Genomic DNA, 24,222 nt, shown 5'->3' on the forward strand with positions numbered 1-24,222 from the left:
TCTTGGCAAAGGCTATTGATAAGCAAGCAGTCGCTTTCTGCCTCATGCATAGGAAGCCTCCTTGAGGTTCCTTTATAAACATTTTTCTTTTAGACGAGCAATATATCTCCCAGTTCATTTAATAAAATAAAGTCATTGTCTCTGAGGCGTAGAAAGCACAGATAATACTACAATATCATTTGGACATAAATTCTTGGGACAGGTGCAAAATGGAGGTTTTTTTTGCAGCCGCCTTGGCTTTATTGAAATTCCGTTCATAAAGCTTCCAGCTTTCGAATGCCAAAAGCTGTTTCAGGCTTCCTTTTTAGAAAATGACATATAGAAATGTATTATGCCCATAGTAGTTACTCTTGTGTGACACAAGCGTCAGCTTCTGTAAGGGAGGAATGCTACTGCGGTGGAGGCTTTTAATATATATCCACGTCTGTGTAAAGTTTAAAGTTGTCATGGAGGCTGAATATATATACATTTCTGTACCAGAAGGACAGCCTACCAGCTTGCATTGCAAACCTGGCAGGTCCTTGGAGAGCAGCCGCTTTTGCCCACCCAGGGAGGCTGCAAAACCAAGTAAGTCTGCACTGAAGATTTTGCAGGCCCAGGTAGACCTTTGGACCAGAAGGCATCTCAAGTCCCTGGTGGACCAATATACAGAGCTGGAGGGGATATGTTCTGGGCTTTGTAGGCTGAATATTGTCAAGCCTGCTGTATGCCCATAATATGTGCAGTGTTAGACAGCCCATCCTAAGAGTGGCTAAGGGCACACTGTATGAAACTCAAGATATATAAGCTAAGCACCAAATGGTTCCTTAAACCAGTTGCCAAAACGGAATGACTAGTTGCCATTTTGGGGCCAGACGACTTAAAAATCATATGTTTCTGAAATATACGCAGAATCAAGTGTGGATTTCATGCTCTTTATTCAGCTCATAGTAGCGAGGAATGGAAGTTCCCTCAGAATGTCTGCTTTATATACATTATTTACACACGTGATTGGCTAATTCTGGGATTCTCCTGTAGGCCAATCAGATTGCGGATTCACTTCCACCTGGAGCTGGATTGGGTGGCTCCTGCGGACCAATCAGATTGCTGCATTCTGGATCCTATTATTCTAGGACCAGTCAGACTGCTGCATTTTGGATCCTATTCAACTCAGTACATAACAGTTTCAATACGACTTTTTGGCTCCTGAAATTCATTTTGATTGTGCAGATAAAATATAACGGATAGAATTCTATGGGATGTGTTGCTACCATGCGAAAACAGTCAAGATCTAAGGATCCCCAGGCATGTACTTCCAGATGGTGGAGACATCAGGCGCCATCCTGGCACCCGGGCATCTCCAATAGCCAGGTGCAAAATTCGCCTGGCGAATTTCTGATGCTGACCCTACCCCACAACACACCTGACCTGGTCAGAATTAAACACAGCTGGGGCAAGAGTGGTGTTGGGACTGCTGGTGGACTGGCATCTATAGACACTTTCCTCAGGCTGAACAAGTTGCGCTGCAGCCAGCGGAAATTGGGGTGGGATGAAAGAAAGAGCTGGTCTCTGCAGGAGCCGGTGATGGTTGCAGTGACAGCCACAACTACAATTGCAGTAGAGATTCCATCCAACATATTCCCACCTATGAAGGAGTGAGTCTGTGGGGAGCTGCCCACTAGATGAAGCAGGCCGTGACTCTGGGCCACCTGAAGAGTGGCCATTCTACTGAGACTGTGCCAACTGACATTGGGGACTTGATCATCGCAGTTTGAAGTAGTCTTCTTCTGTCCTGAGGTCCTTGCTCCTGAATGAAGGCATGCGCCTCTTTCCTTTTCACAAGGAAACCTATGCAGGGACAAGTCTGAAACCACCATTGTAGCCTAACAATATCATGTCTTGTGATTAAAGATGGGTGAATCTGTCAATTGCAGCGTTTCTCAGTTTTTCACCTTAAGTTTAGTTCTCTTATATTTCTACATCAGTTCACGATGACTTTTCTTTTTAAAAGTCTCATGAAGATTCACCAGCATTTCAGTGCAAGGTCCACACATTTTTGTACACAGCTTTGGCCAATATACATACTTTTGCAGAGCAGCTTTTGCTAATATAATACAGTCTTACACACTATTTTCTTCAGCAGATGCATTTCTAAGCACACTTTACCTTACAGAGTTTTGCACACATAGCATGGCTGAAGAACCACAGTGCAAAATTTGGAGAAGTGTGAATTTTGGAAGATGATTGGGTTTTTTCCACAAATTGTTTCAGAAAGTGCAAGTTGGGTAGATTGGCCTTTAAATGTGAACTGAATCAAATCTTCTTCCTCAGTCCTACTTGCCATGTCACTCTGTCCTTGCTTTTTCCTTTACTATACAGTGGTACCTCAGGTTACATACACTTCAGGTTACATACGCTTCAGGTTACAGACTCCGCTAACCCAGAAATAGTGCTTCAGGTTAAGAACTTTGCTTCAGGATGAGAACAGAAAACGTGTTCTCGTGGCACGGCAGCAGCGGGAGCCCCCATTAGCTAAAGTGGTGCTTCAGATTAAAAACAGTTTCAGGTTAAGTATGGTCCTCCGAAACGAATTAAGTACTTAACCCAAGGTACATACTGTATTTTGTGCGTCTTGGAGAGGCTTGTTTCCTGGTCAGTGTGTTGTAGGGTGTCTTTTGCTAAAATCATCTAAACTTGTTTCCTGGTAGTCTAGGGCAGCTTCTAGATTTTCCTGTGATACTTATTTTTATGCATGAACGCTGAAAATATCTGCGCTTTTCTGTTCCACAGCATATTTGCTGAATCAGATAAGTCTCCCAAACCAGGGAGCAAACTTGCAAGCATTTTTGTGGCATGTGGAAATGAAAAGCAATTGTGGATGCGATGCAAAAGAATTTTTTGAAGGGAATATGCACATTTGAGCCCATGCAGCATATTCTGAAAAGGCAAGATGTTTGTTGTTGTTGTTTAGTCGTTTAGTCGTGTCCGACTCTTCGTGACCCCATGGACCAGAGCAAGCCAGGCACTCCTGTCTTTCACTGCCTCCCGCAGTTTGGTCAAACTCATGCTGGTAGCTTCGAGGACACTGTCCAACCATCTCGTCCTCTGTCGTCCCCTTCTCCTTGTGCCCTCCATCTTTCCCAACATCAGGGTCTTTTCCAGGGAGTCTTCTCTTCTCATGAGGTGGCCAAAGTATTGGAGCCTCAGCTTCAGGACCTGTCCTTCCAGTGAGCACTCAGGGCTGATTTCCTTCAGAATGGAGAGGTTTGATCTTCTTGCAGTCCATGGGACTCTCAAGAGTCTCCTCCAGCACCATAATTCAAAAGCATCAATTCTTCGGCGATCAGCCCTCTTTATGGTCCAGCTCTCACTTCCATACATCACTATTGGGAAAGCCATAGCTTTAACTATATGGACCTTTGTTGGCAAGGTGATGTCTCTGCTTTTTAAGATGCTGTCTAGGAGCAGGAACCGGCAAGCCACTCCAGTATCCCTGCCAAGAAAACTCCATGGACAAAGACAACAGGCATATAAAAGGCAAGGTAGCAACAAAAAATTACTGGTGTCTCTTTATCTACATGTTACATACGTAGCTCACAGGGCCGTGCATTTGGCAGTCTAGTTAGGACGTCTAGGAATATGCTGAGAATGCGCTCAGCCTTTGGAAAAGAAAAGAGCAAAAGAATACGCTGTGGATTTAGGACACATGGAGATTTAGGACATATGGAGTCCCTGTCACTTTTGTGGGCACATCACATTGTATTGAGTTATTTAGACTTCAGCGTTTGACAAGGACTTAAAATTCTACAGCTTGCTTGCATTCTGTCACCAGACTCTGTCGGGCAGTCGAGTGAAGTACCCAAGTGCTCACTTTGACGTTTTAAATTATTGATTTGAAGACCCTGGTCTCTGAACTTAAAAAGGCCACTTTTTGAATGTTAACGAGCATGATTAGGAAATAGTATCCTAGAGTCTTAGAGCTGGAACGATCTGAAGTTTCATCTAGTTGAAGTCAGACTCAATACATTAACCCCCGTCTCTTGAGGATATGAATGCATTAGGAATCTTTTTATGAGCAACAGTTGGGAAAAATGTCTTTCTGCCCTTGAAGATAGGAAGCTCCCTCCCTCCCTCTCTCTCTCTCTCTCTCTCTCTCTCTCTCTCATACACACACACACACACACACACAGAGAGAGAGAGAGAGAGATACACACACACACACACACACACAGAAAAAGTAATTATTATTATTATTATTATTATTATTATTATTATTATTATTATTTATTATTTATACCCCGCCCATCTGGCTGAGTTTCCCCAGCCACTCTGGGAGGCTCCCAATCAAGTGTTAAAAACAGTACAGCATTAAATATTAAAAACTTCCCTGAACAGGGCTGCCTTCAGATGTCTTTTAAAGATAGAATAGCTGCTTATTTCCTTCACATCTGAAGGGAGGGTGTTCCACAGCGTGGGCGCCACTACCAAGAAGGCCCTCTGTCTGGTTCCCTGTAATTTCACTTCTCGCAATGAGGGAACCGCCAGAAGGCCCTCAGTGCTGGTCCTCAGTGTCCGGGCTGAACGATGGGGGTGGAGACGCTTCTTCAGGTATACTGGACCCAGGCCATTTAGAGCTTTAAAGGTCAGCACCAACACTTTGAATTGTGCTCGGAAACGTACTGGGAGCCAATGCAGATCTCTCAGGACCGGTGTTATGTGGTCCCGGCAGCCACTCCCAGTCACCAGTCTAGCTGCCGCATTCTGGATTAATTGCAGTTTCCGAGTCACCTTCAAAGGTAGCCCCACACAGAGCGCATTGCAGTAGTCCAAGCGGGAGATAACTAGAGCATGCACCACTCTGGCGAGACAGTCTGCGGGCAGGTGGGGTCTCAGCCTGCATACCAGATGGAGCTGGTAGACAGCCGCCCTGGACACAGAATTAACCTGCGCCTCCATGGACAGCTGTGAGTCCAGAATGACTCCCAGGCTGTGCACCTGGTCCTTCAGGGGCACAGTTACCCCATTCAGGACCAGGGAGTCCTCCACACCCGCCTGCCCCGTCCCCCCAAAACAGTACTTCTGTCTTGTCAGGATTCCACCTCAATCTGTTAGCCGCCATCCATCCTCCAACTGTATTGTCTATCACAGGGGTGGGGAACCTGTTGCTGATGGTCTTCGAGATAAATCTGGGAGTTATCATCTCACCATATCTGAAGGGCTGCTGGTTCCCCATGTGTGAGCTTGATACGTGTGTGTGTGTGTGTGTGTGTGTGTGTGTGTGTGTTTGGTAGACAAATTTGATATTTGGACTCTGTTGAGCTGCAGCTGAACCAAAGTTAGATTGTCTATGGACAAGTTACTGTTTCTCAGGCTAATGTTATTGTAGTGTGGATGGTGAAGAGGAGCTCTGTGTGTGTTTCTTTCTACTCCTTGGGAGATGCGTGGATACATAGGTACTTTAAAAAACAAAACCCTCCGAAACAAAAACAGTTCCCTCTGGAATACCTGAGCAGAGGTTGATCCACCTGCTAATGCCAAGAGCATTTATGGGATTTACGCAACATGCTTGGAGCTATGGTTGTTTGTGTGGAAATGAAAGGACTTAGAGAAGGAAGAAAAAATAGCCGCTAGTAGCCGCTAGTGCAAATGTTTACACAGTGTTCTAATAGCACTTCCCATGCTTCTGCTTGTGAAAGAGATTGCACCAGTAAGCAGCACATTCGGATTTAGCTTCACTTTATTCACATGTTTCTGTTATATATAAGGGTCTGGTGACTTCTGTTTCAGTGTATCTGAAGAAGTGTGCATGCACACGAAAGCTCATACCAATAACTAACTTGGTTGGTCTCTAAGGTGCTACTGGAAGGAATTTTTTATTTTATTTTATTTATTTTATTATGTTTCTGTAGTGTAGCCCTTCATCTAACCTTCTTCTACGTGTGGAAGGCCATCTTTTGAGCTACCCTAGTTGGCTCAGTTGACATAATGGCAGACTATGGTTTGTGCCTTCAGAAACGAGCAGTGGCACATCTTAAACTCACATGTGCCCTTGTACTCCTTCGTGAGTAGCAGAAGGAGATAATAAATTTCTCCTCCTAGTTTATCTCATGCCGTACTGTGTTTTGGGGCCCCGACTTGGGGGGAAGAACAATGGTTTGTGGAATCCATTGTTCACCGTATAGGGATGAATAGGCAGATGGGTGTACCTTAGATCTCAAATGGAGTCCTTTCTAGAAGTCAGTTCAACTTCTGGCAAGGTTCGAAAACCAAGGCACAGCTTCTGATTGGCTGCAGGAGCTTCCTGCACTCAATCAGAAGCCACGGAAGCAGCGTTGGACGTTCGGGTTCCAAAGAACATTCACAAACTGGAACACTCCCGGGTTTGCGACATTCAGGAGCCAAAACGTTTGAGTCGCGAGACGTTTGAGAACCAAGGTACGACTGTGCTGCAAAGTAAAAAGGGAAGCTTCTGATCTCCGCTTGCATGCTGAGAGAGGGAAGGTGATGAAGAAGCACGTAGATCTGAGGCTCCCCATTCCTTGTACTCTTAATATCAAACCGTGGGCTGTCACTGCATCCTAATTGAGGAAATGTATCTGAGTAGGTGGTCCTTTTCAGAATGTGAAGATTGGCTTATATTGTCCTTTCATGTAGTGTCATTGATGACCGCCCCCCCTTTTTTGCCTGCCTGCATTTCTTGTAACCGTTGGTGAAGTTACACGCCGCTGATATACCGAGGCAAGGAAATAGCTCTAAATTTCATCAGTATGGTAATGATGTATTTGTCTTGGACTTGGAAAATTTGCATTTACAAGGTGAATGGCTTCAGAGCTTTCTTAGCACTGCGAGAGACTAGTATCTGTTGTCAAAGGGTGCTGTTCGCCTAACTAAAGTCACCTTGACTGGTGCTATGCATATTTGGAGCATGACTTCCATTTTTAATTAACACTGTTGCACAAACGAGAGCTCATGCCCACCCACCCCTTTTAATGAAACTCACGCCGTTCTAAGTAGTTTCCTGCTTGGATGTTTTAAAACCGCACACAAGTAATCACACCCTTAATCTCCCACTTGAAACCATAATATTTAGTTGAGCGAGTTTTCTTCTTCCCGAAATCAGAAATGTTTACGAAGTGATTTTTGTCCGTCCACGTTCTGCTCCTTTGTAATGGGCTGCATGTTATCACATTACATTTCCGGCCTTCTAAACATGGCATGGCTCTTTAAAACAAATACCCAGAAAGAAAGAGCCTGCAGAAAACATATGTTCTTCTTGTTCCCTCAAAGAATCCTGTTTGCCTGGCTGAACAGTCGAGAACTCAGATCTTCTGATGCCAGAGGTCCGTTTAGGAACAGTTTCTATCATCTAAACCTTGAAAACAAGGTTTTGATTAGGTGTAGCGAACCCGGTTCTGCTCAGATGCTATTGGACTCCCATCAGCCCAGCCAGCATGCCAAGTGGTCAGGGATGCTGGAGTTTTAGTCTACCAACATCTGAAGGGCACCATGTTGGATATCCCCAATCCCAACTATGTTTTCAAGGCCTAGCCCTTTGGCTATTATAAGAATGGAAGCCTGTGATCTGACCGGGGTGCCAACTTGAATAAAATATTGGGGGGGGGGGAGGTAAGCCTTGCCCTCAATATTTTATTCAAGTTGGTACCCCTGGTCAGATGGACCATGGACACCATTTGAATGGCAATGCCCATCAACTTTTGGGGGCCCAGCCCCCTCAAATATTTTATGGGGGGGGGCAAAGGGACCTCGGCCCTTAGAAGTTGGCCTCTGTAGACCTGGTGCTTCTCTTTGTGGCTGAGGCCAGGAACATCCATTGTATTTGCCACCAAGGTGGTAGGGAGAAAAATGTCCTCTGTGTAGCAGATGGCCCAAGGTCCACAGTAATGGTAGGAACAAATTTACCACTTCCCCATTGTGAATCTCCAGCTCTGTGGTCCATGTCTCTTGGCAGCTGCAGAGGAGGTTAACTAATGCCAATCTCCCCCTGACCTCTTTCCTTTATAGCAGAAAGGAGAAGGGACCATAGGCTGGTTGTTTTTGGTGACATCCCAGAATTCACATGTTACTTGTCATCAAGTCAGTGATGGTGGGAACAAAGTGGATTCTCCCCCCCCCCCCCCGTACACTGCTTAGCTGGTGGAGCAGTTTCTCTGTATAATTCCAATAATGAGCTAGTCTCTGGCATGCTGTTCTGTTTTCTCTTGGCTGGACTTATTGTTTTTGCCGCTGCTATTGATTTTGCTATTTTTATTTTTTGCATATTTGTGTACGTTTTCAGTGTTCTGAAATTTACTAGGCTGCCGTGGGAATTTTATTGAAGGGTTGGGTATGAATCCCCAAAATAAAGAAATGCAGTTTTTTTAAAAAATGCTCCTCTGTGAACGTTAGGGATGTAGAAAGGCAGCAATTTCCCTTCCGATCTGTATTCATTACTGTCAGCACTGTTTTTATCCTACTGTTTCAGTTCAGTTTCTGCCAAATATTTGTCTCACTGTCAGCTATTTAATGTGAGTTATACAGGTTTCCCCAGAGGGTAGGACCTTAAACAAGATTCAAATTGCAAGAAAGAGGATTTTGGCTTAATGGAAGGAAGAACTTGATAATGACATGAGCAGCTAGATCAGGAGGAACCAATGTGTTGCCCTCCATAAGTTGTTGCAATCCAACTTCAGCTTCAGCCAGCATGACTAGGGATGATTGGGGTTGTAGTCCAACAGCAATTGGAGACTACCATGTTGGCAGCCCTGCTGGTCAGTAATCACACAGTTCAAAGATGGAGCTAACTCATTATCAGCAAAAACACAGTCTCCACAGACTTGACTGATTCTCAGGCCTAATGAACAGAGCAGCTCATTCCCAGTGGTCTTCCTCCATGAAAATTAGTTGCAAAGACTGAAAATCCCCACCTCCTCACCAGGGCTTTCCCCAAGCATCTGAGACCTTGCCTGCGTGCAACCCTGCCTCCCCCACCCTTTTCATGCCTCTTCTGGTTCTGGGTTAAAAGCAGAGATAAGATCTTGTTGCAGCCAGAACGGGAGACACCCGTGACTCTTCACTAGCCTGACTCATCTCTGTGTCTTGGCCTCCCTCATCCCCATCTTCTGCTTCAGCTTCTGCCTCTGATTCCGGACTTCTCTCTGCCACAGACTCTCCCAGCTCACTAAGTCCTGTTGCCTCTTCAGCTTCAGACACCTCCTCCCCTCAATCTTCTCCCACTTCGTTGTCCTACCACCATGCCCTGGGCTGTGCCATCTTCCCTTGGTGGTTTCCCACCTGGTTCCTCCCACCATTCCTCTACATCCAAGCAGTCCACGACACCCTGAGTGAGACAGTGTAACAGACTGTCCCAGAAGGGGGTGGGCTTGCCTTCATTTTTGACGCTTTTTAGCAGGAGATGGATGACCACCTGTCAGAGATGTTGTAGCAGTAGATTTCCTGCCCTGTCAGGTGTTGAACTAGAGGACCTTTGAGGTCTGTTCCGCTCTATGATTCCCTGAATGCTTTCTTAGTGCCAGTCCAACCTGCCTGACAACATTTCTATACTTGTCGATTTCCCTGTTACCACCAGCGAAGGAGCCTTGAAAGCTGTGAGGTTCCTGGCTGCTCAGACTTGCCAGGGATCAATACAAGGTGGAAGAAAGGAGTAATGTATGAAAGTAAACAGTTTGAAAAAGCTGCATGTCTTGACGAAACACACAGGAGAGTTGATCAGGTATTATTGATTAATGCGCTTTGCAGTTGAATATAGACTGGGGTCGGAGCTAAGGTGCTTTGTGGGAGTGTTGTAACATCATTGCAATAAATCGATTTCCACTAGTATTTAAAAACCAGCGGAGTTACAGAATTATACTCAGTTTGAAAGGACGACTGTGGTCTGTAATCATGCCATAAAAAATTGTGTGCAGCTCATAGAAATTTCCACTCTTATCAGAGGCAGCTTCCTCTCTTTTCTGCGCCCTGCTATTTTTGATGTTGTAAAGTCTCACTAAAATTATGGCCACTCCACTGCCAGTGTCATAGATGAGCGTTCATGGTGTATAGCAAACAATGGCTGTTTTCAGAACTGAAGTCCATTAGCTTGTTTCATGGAACAAGATAACTGAGTGTCCGAGCTTCAGGGAAGCATCAGGAATCAGTAGGGAACAAGGTGCTTTTCGCCAAACAACCTAACCTGTGATTTGTTCTTTGTCCAGCATATCCTTTGTAAATTGAATAAGAAGAGCACGCTGTCTTGGTGAAATATTGGCTGTCATTATTTAGAGGCCAGAAAAAATATTTTCCTGAAATTAATAGCATAAAAAACCCCACACAGTGGGATTACTTAAACAGGAGAATTTATCCTAGGGGAAAGTTTGGAATGGTAGCCTTTCGAAGTCACATTTAAATTTTTGGTAGGAAAAATGTCCCATCATTATATGGGACAAATTATATGGCGAGGGAAGCTACATGTTCAAGGTCAGATCCAGGTTTGTAATCCCCCCCCCAAGTTATGTCTGATGCCCCCAACATTTGGTGATGCCCACCCACACCCCAGCAACAGTGAGCTTACCAGTACCATTGGGCAGCAGTAGTGAGCTTCCCATCATACAAATTATCTTTAAATGCCTAGGAGGATTGCAGATAATTTAAAATGCTGGACAGCTTGCAGTTGATCTCTGATAAGTAGAAGCAACTGGGATGTGCAGGTGTGTGGGCCCAGTCTTTAGCAGGCATCAGCACTGGTGGACCCTCAATAGATGCTCAAGGGTGATAGGTACTGACACCTCTCCTGTACATATATTATAGGAATGTCTGGGGCTGCAGTCCTATGCACTCTCTGTACATGACTGCAGTGCACTTTGCTTGTAGAGGCCAGGGCAGCTAGGAGCCAGGGTTACTGGGCAAGTTTTGGCACCACCACAACATTGCAGCAAGTTCAGCTCTTTGCTTTTCCCCATGTGAGTGAATGACAGTCCTTCGTGCATGCGAGAATAAAGGATGCGTTTTCAGTTGAAAGTAGAACTTCACCCATGCTTTTGGTGGTCTCATTGGCTGGAGGAGGTTCCCATATATCTCCCAGACTTTTTCCCCTTATTACAGCTTATTTATAGGTATCTATGGTCGGAGCTGAAGATCTCACTCATGCTAGAGTCGGGTTGAGCAGGTTGTGACCCACCAAGATGTAAACCTATCATATTTTCTCATCGAAAGTTGATTTATGTTTGTGGTCAACCAGCTATTCTGCAACATGGGTTGTTCAGGTTTCTCTAGAACAGCAGTTCTCAACCTGTGGGTCCCCAGATGTTGTTGGACTACAACTCCCATCATCCCTGAGCTCTGGCCTTGCTAGCTAGGGGTGATGGGAGATGTAGTTCCACAACATCTAGGGACCCACAGGTTGAGAAAAGCTGCTCTAGAATGTGATAGACTATTTGGAGAGTGGGGCAGAATGTTGGGAACTGAAATTTTTTTATATAAAAAAATTACATAATCTATAAACACAGTTTAATAATGGCAGCATGTGGAATATTTGTCTTCCACTAATCAATGCCTATCTTTTTCTTTTCTTATAGGATGAAAGAATGATGTGATGGAGAGAAATATGGGCCATTGGTCAGGTCCTTTGGCCCCCACGCCTGGCCTAGTCTTCCTGCTTGTTCAGCTTTTGGCCAGCGCCTGCCATGGCCTTCAAGGGGCAATGCCATTTGGCTTCCACTTCACACATTCCATATACAACACCACAGTGTACGAGAACTCTGCGGCACGGACCTATCTTAACAGCCAAAGTAGAATGGGCATCACTATGGTGGACCTCTCTTGGGATATCAAATACAGGATAGTGTCTGGCGACGATGAAGGCTTTTTCAAGGCAGAGGAAGTTGTGATAGCTGATTTCTGTTTCCTTAGGATAAGGACTAAAGGTGGGAATTCTGCCATATTGAATCGAGAAATCCAGGACAACTATTTGCTGATAATAAAGGGCTCTGTCCGTGGAGAAGACTTGGAAGCATGGACAAAAGTGAACATCCAGGTTTTAGACATGAACGATTTGCGGCCTTTGTTTTCACCAACCACCTATTCCGTAACCATAGCAGAAAGCACTCCTCTAAGAACTAGCATCGCACAGGTTACAGCAACAGATGCTGATATTGGTTCCAACGGTGAATTCTATTACTACTTTAAAAATAAAGTCGACCTCTTCTCTGTCCATCCAACTAGTGGGGTCATCTCTTTAAGTGGCCGGCTAAACTACGATGAGAAAAACAGGTATGACCTTGAAGTTTTGGCTGTGGACCGTGGGATGAAACTCTATGGTAACAACGGAGTAAGCAGCACTGCCAAACTTTACATACATATTGAGCGCATAAATGAGCACGCCCCAACTATCAATGTCGTAACCCACATTCCTTTCCCTTCGGACAAGGAGCCTACATATGCTATTGTTAATGTGGATGACTTAGATGAAGGTGCCAACGGCGAGATAGAATCTCTTTCTATTGTTGCTGGAGATCCCTTGGAACATTTCCACTTGACTAAGGATGGCAGATGGATGAACGAGTACAAAATCAAAGAGAAAAAGCCCATTGATTGGGATCATTTCCCATATGGTTGCAATCTTACGCTCCAAGCAAAAGACAAAGGGTCCCCTCAAAAGTTTTCGGCTGTGAAACTGGTACATATTGCCAGTCCCAGTAGAGGAAGCAGCCCTGTAAAGTTCGAAAAGGAAACATATGATGTGGCCATCAGTGAATTCTCTCCTCCCGGAGTAGTCGTTGCTATAGTTAAGCTAACCCCAGAATTGCAGGGCGAAGGATATAAATTGTCTCCCAGCGAGGATGCAGAGTATTTTAAGATTAATCCCAGGACAGGTCTAATTACCACTGCGCGCCCTTTAAAAATTGTTGACAAGGAATTTTACGACTTAGAAGTAATGAACAAAGAAGGATACTTGAAAACACATGTTACTGTCAGGATAGAAGATGCCAATGACCACATCCCAGAGTTTACACAACCTTCATACAGCTCCTATGTCAACGAAAGTGTCCCCGTGGGTACTAGCATTTTGTCAGTTTCTGCTTTTGATAAGGATCGAGGAGAAAACGGCTACATCACGTACAGCATTGCTAGTCTAAATTCGCTCCCCTTTTCCATCAACCAGTTTACGGGGGTTATTAGCACATCTGAAGAGCTGGATTTTGAGTCCTCCCCAGAGAGCTACAGGTTTATTGTTAGGGCCTCAGACTGGGGCTCGCCTTACCGCCACGAAAGCGAGGTGAATGTCACAATATACATAGGCAACGTAAACGATAACAAGCCGTTGTTTGAAAAGGTGGCTTGTCAGGGAGTGATTTCATCAGATTTCCCTGTTGGCGGGCACATCACAGCGGTGTCTGCTATAGATATAGACGAGTTGGAGCTTGTGAAATACAAAATAATTTCGGGTAACGAGCTGGGATTTTTCTACCTGAATCCAGACTCGGGGGTTCTCCAGCTCAAAAAGTCCCTGTCTGGCGCCGGCGTGAAGAGCAACAACTTTGGACTTAGGATAACAGCAACCGATGGGGAGAATTTTGCCGATTCCATGTTCGTCAACATCTCTGTGGTTCATGGGAAGGTGTCTTCTAAAACCTTTAGCTGCCGAGAGACCAGAGTTGCTCAGAGGCTGGCGGAGAAGTTGCTGAAAAAGGCTAAAGCCAACGTGAAGCTAAATTCCGAAGACGGCTTCCTGGATTTCTATTCCGTGAACAGGCAGGCCCCACATTTTGACAAATCCTTTCCTTCTGACGTATCCGTCAGAGAGGACCTTCCCGTTGGGGCCACCATATTCCAAATCAAGGCCTATGATGCCGATTCCGGCTTTAACGGGAAAGTGCTGTACACCATATCAGATGGCAATACAGACAGCTGCTTTAACCTTGAAGTGGAGACAGGGCTGCTTAAGGTCCTTTTGCCCCTGGATCGCGAAAAAACAGAGCTATATCTCCTGAACATTACCATTTATGACTTAGGCAGCCCCCAGAAAGCCACGTGGAGATTACTTACTATAACTGTAGAGGATGCAAATGACAACGCACCTCTATTTTTGCAGGAAGGCTACTCGGTTAATATGTTGGAAAGTACTGGTATTGGTGTGGAAATTATCCAGGTAGAGGCCAGAGATAGAGATTTGGGGCCCAACGGGGAGGTGACTTACTCCATATTGACAGACACGCAGCAATTTGTTATCAATAGCTCCACAGGAATAGTATACACGGGGGACCATTTAGACAGGGAATCGAAGGCAAATTATACATTAAAGATAGAGGCGAGAGACAGAGCAGAGAGTGGGCACCAGCAGTCTTCTGTCGTCCCTCTGAATGTTTTTTTGGATGACGTCAATGATTGTTCCCCAGCATTCATTCCCCCTAGCTATAGTGTGAAGGTCCTGGAAGATCTACCAGTTGGTACCGTCATTGCTTGGCTTGAAACTCAAGACCCTGATCTTGGTCTTGGAGGACAAGTGCGCTATTCCTTGGTGAACGATTACAATGGGAGGTTTGAAATCGACAAAGCCAGTGGCGCTATCCGCCTAAGCAAAGAACTCGACTACGAGAAGCAACAGTTCTACAACCTAACCGTGAGGGCAAAGGATAAAGGCCGCCCCGTTTCTTTATCCTCGGTTTCCTTTGTGGAAGTTGAAGTCGTGGATGTGAACGAAAACCTCTACACCCCTTATTTTCCCGACTTTGCCATCATTGGATCAGTAAAGGAAAACTCGCGCATCGGAACAAGCGTTTTGCAAGTGAGCGCGAAGGACGACGATACCGGCAGGGATGGCGAGATCCAGTACTCTATCCGAGATGGCAGTGGGCTTGGACGGTTCAACGTAGATGAGGAAACGGGTAAGTGTTGCTGCAAACTAAACCGGAAGTATATTCTCTGTGGATTATATCTAATATTAGGCATACTCAGAGGAGACCCATTGAAGCTCATTGACATGACTAACTTAACCCCGTTAATTTCAGTGGGTCTACTCTTGAGTAGAACTAGGTTCTGTATATAACCATGCTCAATCTTAGCCAATGGATGTTAACCCTTCAGGGTGATGGAAGTGTGCACTGCTATCCACATTGGGTGGTGTAAATGGGAGCCACACCAGATGGTTCAATTTTGGATTTCCTTCACAAGGCAGATAAGCATTGGAACCCACAACACTTGATAGTTCTCTTCCTGTCAAGTTAATCTAGAAACAGAAGCTTCTTTTGTGTGCACATTTGCTAGATCAGAGTCCTTCCAGACTTGTGTTTTACTGTGGGTATATTTTGCAACGTATTCTCGAGGCAGCTATAATTTGTTAGTGGTAGACTTGAGTTCTGAGGCGCTTCCTCAATGCTACCACATTATTGCTTTCTGGAGGGGCTACAGTGCTGATGAAGCAGGGAAAAAACAAACCAGAATGTTTGTGGTCTAAGAAGTTACAGGATTTGATTCAATAGAAAGTTGAAGAAGAATAAAAGTTACGGGATTTTTGTGGGATGTTATGAGATATGCACGGATTGGAAACGAAGCAGTGCGACCACCCCAAAATCCTTGTGCACAAGCAACATTGAAAGTGGGATTGCATTTGACCATCCGAAGAGCATCATGGGGGGGAAATAACGTATTTGCAATAAAAAGGCTGTCTCAAGGGGCCTTGGTTAGGGCTTTAAAAATTAGGTGCTGGATATTAAGCTTTGGGCACTGAACAAATGCGTTCTAGCTTTTCTTTAATTATTTCAGCAGCAATGAAATCCTATCTGTCGATCACCATAGCCATGAAAAAGAGTTAATTGCTCAGTTATATCTATCCCAGTGGAGACACAAAATCACGTGCTTTCCTTTGCTGCTGCCCTCTTCTTACTGAAAAGCAAATGGTGGCCTATCGGTGACTCCATTACTGCCAGTGTATTATGTTGTGATAACTGTAAATTATGCAGGTCGTGGTGGTGCTGAGACAGTCGGTGCACTCCTGACCCCATCAAAAATGTGAGACTCTGCCAAATGGGCTTTGGGATGGGTGGAGGAAACATTACTGGGTGTCTTGTTCTCCATGTGTTTTGTTCAATGGAGTTGTTTGGCTTCTTTTAACAAAAAAGGGCAGTTCAGAAGGAACGTTAATTACTGTAGAAATAAGCTGTAGTAGGGTGAGCCGGCTTGATGTTTGAACTTCGTGCTTGTATCAGGTGTCCCTTTTTTATTATGCAAAATGCATTAAATGTACTCATTTTCCAGAGATGATTATGGGTCTGATGGCTTTCAGAGATTTAAATTACCCCCTCACTGCCATTATGGAACATTATCAAAGCCGGGAGAAGGAAGGAGTGGAGGGATACAGCCATATGATAAAATTGCAGTTCAACAAGCTGGTTGTTTAAGTATCTAATAGCTGCTGGCGTTAATGGGACAGCTGTGACATTAGATTAAGTGAGGAAATTAGAAAGCATTAGTTTGCATTTTTTCAGAAATTTCATTAAGAGCTGCCTTTGCATTGAGCTTTGCCCCGAGACGAGCTGCGGATCGGCAGTGTGAACTCGCTGCCGCCTCCCCTTCCTCTTGTCTGCTTCTTCTGTGCCAGTGAATAAAGAACCCTTAAAAGCTGGAGATCTATAGCAGAGATAAGGAAACTGTGACCTTCCAGATGTTGTTGGCCTGGAACTCACATCTGCCCTCGGCAACATAGATGAAAGACAGCGATGGTGGGAGCTGGAGTGGCTGTCCTGGTGGGGCAGAGACAGAGCAGGAAGCCTCCCGTCAGAAGGGATGAGACTGCAGTAAGGTTGGGTCTGTGCAAATCCACCAGTGGACCCAATCCAGAACTACACAGTGCACCTACATAGGCCTGACCTTGTTGCCACCTATGTGCAGTCATAGATTGGGCACAGAAACTGCTTGGGTTGCCCTGTTTGGCGGTATCTGTTGGGAGAGAGACGGGAAATGTGGCCCTTTTATTTCTCCTTGACCTCTCAGCAGTTTTCAATAACCACCGGCCATGGTATCCTTCTGGAACGAGTGTCCAAGTTAGAAGTGGGCAGCACTGCTTTGCAGTGGTTTCAGTCCTAGTTGGATGGTCGTTTCCAGAGGGTGATGCTTGGGCAGTGCTGCTTGGCCCTGTGGAGTCTTCAGTGTGCGAGACGTGAGGTTGCAGCGAACCAGGAAATGGGCCTTCTCGGTAGTGGCATCTGCCTGTGGAACGCCCTCCCATCAGATGTCAAGGAAATAAACACTGACTTTTAGAAGACATCTGAAGGCAGCCCTGTTAATAATAATAATAATAATAATAATAATAATAATAATAATAATAATTTATTATTTATACCCTACCCATCTGGCTGGATTTCCCCAGCCACTCTGGGCGGCTTCCAACAGAACACTAAAATACAATAACCTATTAAACATTAAAAGCTTCCCTAGATAGGGCTGCCTTCAGATGTCTTTTTAAAGTCTGGTAGTTGTTTTTCTCTTTGACATCTGGTGGGAGGGCGTTCCACAGGGTGGGCGCCACTACCAAGAAGGCCCTCTGCCTGGTTCCCTGTAACTTGGCTTCTTGCAGCGAGGGAACCGCCAGAAGGCCCTGTTTAGGGAAGTTTTTAATGTTTGATCTTTTTCCCTACCACCACCATCATCATCATCATTCTGTTGGGAGCCACCCAGAGTGACTGGGGAAACCCAGCCAGATGGGCAGGGTATAAATAATAAATTATTATTATAAATTATTATATTCAGTTTGATCCCCCATGCTGTTTAGCATCTATATGAAACCATTGAGTGCAGGATAGCAAAATAGTAGATTCCCCCAATTTAACAGCATGCAATGAGAAAAGTCCTGCAAGTTTTTTCAGAAGTAAGAGTGGGATATAAATGCAATAACAACAACAACAACAACCACCACCAAGTTTCCCTGCTGGGAATTTTCAAGAAGCAGGGAGCAAGCATACCAGCTCCCCAGTAAATACACCGTAGCGGCCCTCTCTGCCCACTGAGTTGGATACCCACACTGTAATATACGCAGCACACTTGCTAATTTGGTTTCAAAGAACAGTCTTTATGTATATAGTTGTCATTCACGGGTTGCTGTGGTTGAAGTACATAATGCATTTCGTTCTCCAAAGGCCTATGATAATTTTTTCATTTGTTATTAAAGCACAAGATGAAAAAAGTTTCTGTTTGGACTAATTCAAACTGTTTAATCAGACATCAAGATCCCAAGCTGATTATGAAAGCCAGACAGCGCTGTATACACTCTGGGGTCTGGTTTAGGAAAAAAGGCAGTGAAAACATTTAAAAGTCTGTTTGAGCTGCAGCCCTGACACTTGCATTGTGTAAAGGTAGTGCAGTTCGCAACGACATGGCCCAGAGATTCAGCTTCAGATGACAAGGACTTTTAAAGAGTTCTCTGTCTGGAAAACCCTACCCCAGAAGATAGTCATAGGACCTCCTCCCTTGTGGCACTCTGTCCCTAGGTGACCACAAAGCTTGTTCATAATGGCACTAGATTATAAGCAAACTTTTGAGTTCTGCAGGATTTGTTGTCAGGTTGGATGTTAAGCAAAGGAGTTGGGGTGGGGTAGGGAACTCGAGGGACACGGGTGGCACTGTGCTCTAAACCACAGAGCCGAGGACTTGCCGATCAGAAGGTCGGCGGTTCAAATCCCCGTGATGGGGTGAGCTCCCGTTGCTCGGTCCCTGCTCCTGCCAACCTAGCAGTTCGAAAGCACGTCAAAGTGCAAGTAGATAAATAGGTACCACTCCAGCGGGAAGGTAAACAGCGTTTCCGTGTGCTGCTCTGGTTTGCCAGAAGCGGCTTAGTCATGCTTGCCACATGACCCGGAAGCTGTACGCCGGCTCCCTCAGCCAGTAAAGTGAGATGAGCGCCGCAACCCCAGAGTCGGCCACGACTGAACCTAATGGTCAGGGGTCCCTTTACTTTTACCTTTTAGAGAACTATCTTAGTGTTAAAGCAGGAACGGGGAATCTTTTTTGGTGGCGGGGATTACACCCTCATTCTTCCTGCCGTTGTGGGCCAAATTTGTCAGGTGGGAAGTCCTGTCACTATGATGTCAGGGTGACACAGCTTTTTGTCAAATGAAGCCTCACTCACAGACTCCTGTTTGATCTTAGAACGGCAGGGATCTAGATTTCATGACCTTGAAAGTGCCAGATTCTGTAACTTGTCTGTCCATATTTTTGTTTCCTAGATAATTAGTTGCATTTAAAGTATATCTCCACGCACAACAAGAGTCAAGTTTTTCTTATTTAAAGTTCACCTCAAGAAGGGGTAAGGGAAGCATATAGATCCTTGACCACCTGGTCTAGGAAATATGTGCAGGCCACAAACTGCTTAGCCAAAAAGTTGCTGCTTCCAGTGCCTGAAGGTTTGTAGGTGTTGATCGAAGTGCTTTTGATTTTGAAGTTTTTAAAGTGTTAACCTACCCTTGGGCTTTAAAGAGTTATATCCCCTCCTTAAGTGATAAAAACAGCTGGAAATTCCATTAAGCAAAGGTGGGATTTTAAATGATTATAAATTGGGCAGATTGAATTCTTCTGAGCCCACACAGCGGTTTCATAACACAATTCTAAATTTTCTTATATTAAACGACAGTAGCAATTGAAATGGCCTTAAAGATGGGCTTGCATGAATCGAAATAGAAACTTTCCAATTTGGGGGCTGGAAGTGGGAGGAGGGGGAATGCCTTATTTGCGGCGCCAAATTAACTTGTGCTGGGAACTTATAACACTAAGAAAAGCTTTAAAAGGAGGCGGCGGCGGTGATCCCTTCCTGCTACTGTTTCATCTTGGGGAGATGAGTAGGGTAAACACATTGCTGGAGACAAGCTGCATCTCATTTCAGTCTTTCCAAATGCTTCTGCAGGTATATTTGAGTTGAAGGGTGCTTTCATTTATCATTACCGTTTGAAGGAGTTTGATAAATATGTATGTTTTGCCACTGCCGAGATAGAGTTTCATTGAAAGGAAAATGTAATAAAAATGAAGATTTGGCTGGCGGGGGGAGTACTGGTGGGGGTGACAACCAGCCAGCCCTACCTTTGTTATTTTTAGCTTCCATTTTTATGAAAGGATGTCTTATCTATGGAACAGATCTCTTGAGGAGCTGCCTGCACCATTCATCCGAGGTTATATTAAATTCTTGGCTTAGTGGTACGTTAGCTATAAAAGGGAGGCTGGATTTGACGTCGTGCTGAGCAGTTTTTAATTACTGGAATACATCGCCTTTCCATATAGCAAGATGCTATATGGAGTGCCAAGTGTGCTATACTCCAAATGCCATTACAGAAGAATTATAATTTTTAAACTTCATTGCGTCAGCTCCTCTCGCTTTGCATTTTTGGAAAGATTGTTCAAGGCATTCATTCTTACGCCATGATGTTGGTGACGTTGCCATCAAGACAGATGGAACTTTACATAACCTTGCCCCCACTAAGCTGGCAATGCTACCTTAGTGGCAGAGCAATTTCCTTTCGTTCAGAAAGATCCCCTGATTTAATCCCACCATCTCTTGTTTAAATATCTCAGGTACAGGGCTGGGCAACTTACCATCCAAAACCGGTTTGAAGTCCATATCGTGATAACTGGCAATATATCGCGAATCACGATCTGTGTGAGGGCTGGGTGATAATCTGGTTTTCAGCATCGTGATACATCATCAGCTAAACATAGCTACATATCACAATGTCTGAAATAAGGGTGGAATTATGCAGAGATGAGCAGTTCAGTAAATACAGTGGTACCTCGGGTTACAGATGCTTCAGGTTACAGACTCTGCTAACCTAGAAATAGTACCTTGGGTTAAGAACTTTGCTTCAGGATGAGAACATAAATTGGGCTCCAGCGGCACAGCGGCAGCAGGAGGCCCCATTAGCTAAAGTGGTGCTTCAGGTTAAGAACAGTTTCAGTGTGGTGTAGTGGTTAAGAGCGGTAATCTCGTAATCTGGGGATCCGGGTTCACGTCTCCGCTCCTCCACATGCAGCTGCTGGGTGACCTTGGGCCAGTCACACTTCTTTGAAGTCTCTCAGCCCCACGTACCTCACAGAGTGTTTGTTGTGGGGGAGGAAGGGAAAGGAGATTGTTAGCCGCTTTGAGACTCCTGAAGGGGAGTGAAAGGCGGGATATCAAATCCAAACTCCTCCTCCTCTTCTTCTTCTTCTTCTTCTTCTTCTTAACGGACCTCCAGAACGAATTAAGTTCTTAACCTGAGGTACCACTGTACAGTCGTACCTTGGAAGTCAAACGGAATCCGTTCCGGAAGTCGGTTCAACTTCCGAAATCTTCAGAAACCAAGGTGCGGCTTCTGATTGGCTGTAGCCAATCAGAAGCCATGGCAGACATTTGGCTTCCAACTAACATTCGTAAACCGGAACACTCGTGTCCGGTTTTCGATTGTTCGGGAGTCGGAACGTTTGACTCCCAAGGCGTTTGGGAGCCGAGGTACGACTGATTTATTGATGATTTTATGGATACCTGGTTGACTTTTATTCTCATGTGCTTTAAAGCACCTTGAAATACTGTTGTTGTTGTTGTTTATAAAAAAGCCTATTGGTTTTATTCTTGTACATTGTAAACTGCCTTGATTTTTTTTTAATAGAAGGGCAGATTATAAAAAAGCAAAACAAACAAATAATACAAGAAGCATGGACCATTCATATAAGACTCACCTGCCTTTAATTACCATCCCCATCCTGTCTTTCCTTTATACTGATACCTGTGCCGTTGTTACTACTACTGCTGCTACTATCCTGGCTCACTTTGCCTTTGCTTAACATCTTATTTCCTTTTGTAACACGAGTAGCGCTCAAGTGTTAACTTTTGACACGAGCAATAAATGGAATTGAGTGGCTAAGAGCGCACTCTAGAAACCTCCCCATGTTAAGAACATCTATTTTCCTTTTGACACAATACGTTGGATTGAGTCATTTAGCCCTTCTGCCAGCTAAGTATAAACCGATCAATATTGTCTGAACACGTCTCTGCCCCCCCCCCCCGGCCAAACATCTTTCTCTGGCTAGGGAATTTCCCCGGACTGTTGTATGACTCTTTGTTTGAATGAAAGGGAAAGTAAGGCAAGTCTTGACCCCGAAAGCAGTGCTGGATTCATCCCACCAAGACCTGTACTGTTGACCTTAGTGTAGCATAATTGTTTTTAAAAGTGTTGGGAGCATGTTCCGTGCTTCGTAAGAAGCACCTCTGTGCTTAAACCCTTGGCGAAATTTCAGTAAAGCGCATCCCGTTCTGTACTGCACAAAATAAGTGTGTGATTAAAAAGCAGCAACAACAAATTGGCAATTGAGTAAGTTCTCTGGCCTTTGCAGATATAAAAAGGAGGAAAACCATTAGCTCTGTGGAACTGACAGAATTAGCAAAATGCATTATTTTTTTTTAAAAAAAATGGAGATTGTCTTACAACTATGTATTATTATTAAAAACCCATGCCAGCGGTTGCACCTAGAGAAGAGGAGAGGGCGGAAGAACCTAGGTTTACAACCCATTAACAATTTATTTTGAGGGTAAAGTGTCACGTTGCCTGCAAACATGTGTAAGAAAGCCTCGATAGTTGCTTTTTCAAAGAAAAAGTTCTCGAAAGGACGTGCTTTTGACTGTACAGGGAGGGGAGGCGCTCAGTCCTTCCATGATATGCCGTTTTCCCTCTCCAGATCCTTCCCTTTGCCCCAGCTGCCTTTACAGATGCATGCTTACGAGAATAAAGGCACATCTGGAAATAAAAAAAGAGTTTGGGTTACTGACATTAAGCAGAATAATCACTGGCAAGGAAAGGATTAAGAGCTGCCTCTCCACTCAAAACCATGCCCGCTGGTTTTCAGTTTTAAGAAACTTTCTTGGTCACGCTGGAGTGTGACCAAGAAGACAAAACTCACGGTTTATAGGCATTTTTTGTCCATTGTCCCTACCACACTGTACGTTTGTGTGGGAACATAAAACGTGGGCCTACACCAAATCAGAAACGTTGGTTCCGCCTGTCATAGAATCACAGAACTGTAAGAGTGTCATCTAGCCCAACCCCCTGCAATACAGCAATCTCAACTAAAGCATCCATGACAGATGGCCATCCAAGCACTGTCAGCAATGTCACCAACCTTTTTGGACCAAGGAAGACATTTCGATTTCTGAGATGGTGCTGAGGGCCCCTGCCACAGAATGACTGCCAAAGGGGGCATGGGAGAAAACAAAATTAGAGTGTAGTCCATGGGTAGGCAAACTAAGGCCCGGGGGCTGGATCCGGCCCAATTGCCTTCTAAATCAGCCCATGGACGGTCTGGGCATCAGTGTGTTTTTACATGAGTAGAATGTGTCTTTTTATTTAAAATGCATCTCTGGGTTATTTGTGGGGCATAGGAATTTGTTCAATCTCCCTCCCCCTCAAAACATCGACCGGCCCCCTGCTGAAAAAGTTTGCTGACCCCTGGGTCATTGCCCCCATCCTGCACAACTGCATAGGAAGTCAGCTATGTCCTGCTGTTCCTGATTCTACAGACATAGCTGTTGACGGCACAAGAACCACTCAGGCAAGAGGGAAATGGAGTGAAAAGGCTCGTTTGTTGTAGCCATGAACAGGAGCAGTTTAAAGGTTCTGATTGCTAATGGCTATTTGGCGTGACGGGACACGGGTGGCGCTGTGGGTTAAACCACAGAGCCTAGGACTTGCCGATCAGAAGGTCGGCGGTTCGAATCCCCACGACGGGGTGAGCTCCCGTTGCTCGGTCCCTGCTCCTGCCAACCTAGCAGTTCGAAAGCACGTCAAAGTGCAAGTAGATAAATAGGTACCACTCCGGCGGGAAGCTAAACGGCGTTTCCGTGCGCTGCTCTGGTTCACCAGAAGCGGCTTAGTCATGCTGGCCCCATGACCCAGAAGCTATATGCCGGCTCCCTCGGCCATTAAAGTAAGATGAGTGCCACAACCCCAGAGTCGGCCACAACTGGACCTAATGGTCAGGGGTCCCTTTACCGTTACCTATTTGGCATGACACCTAAATGGAAACTCCACATTCAAAGGTATTGTATATCTGAATATGTTGCTGCGAAACATGAGTTAGAGCTATCGCCTTCAAACTCTGCTTGTGAGCTTCCCAGACATATCTTTGTGGGAAGCAGAATTCTGGACTAGCTGGGTTTTTTTTTTTTTTTTGCTTTTAACATGTCCCCATGCAGCTCCCATTCATTTCAATGGTATGTGCAGAAGACGTTACTAGCAATTT

At 44.9% G+C, this 24,222-nt stretch overlaps 1 protein-coding gene across 9 annotated transcripts in view; it reads left to right on the forward strand.

Moving 5' to 3' along the window:
- FAT3 (FAT atypical cadherin 3) overlaps positions 1-24,222 on the forward strand; it is a 450,775-nt gene that overhangs the window by 106,507 nt on the left and 320,046 nt on the right. For all 9 annotated transcript variants that reach the window (XM_053385579.1, XM_053385580.1, XM_053385571.1 and 6 more), the window contains exon 2: positions 11,550-14,858. In XM_053385579.1, the coding sequence (XP_053241554.1) occupies positions 11,567-14,858 (3,292 nt within the window). In that variant the 5' untranslated portion in view covers positions 11,550-11,566. The remainder of the gene's footprint in view (positions 1-11,549; positions 14,859-24,222) is intronic.

Source organism: Podarcis raffonei, chromosome 4 (genome assembly GCF_027172205.1).
Source record: "Podarcis raffonei isolate rPodRaf1 chromosome 4, rPodRaf1.pri, whole genome shotgun sequence".
In the NCBI taxonomy this organism is placed as follows: Eukaryota; Metazoa; Chordata; class Lepidosauria; order Squamata; family Lacertidae; genus Podarcis; species Podarcis raffonei.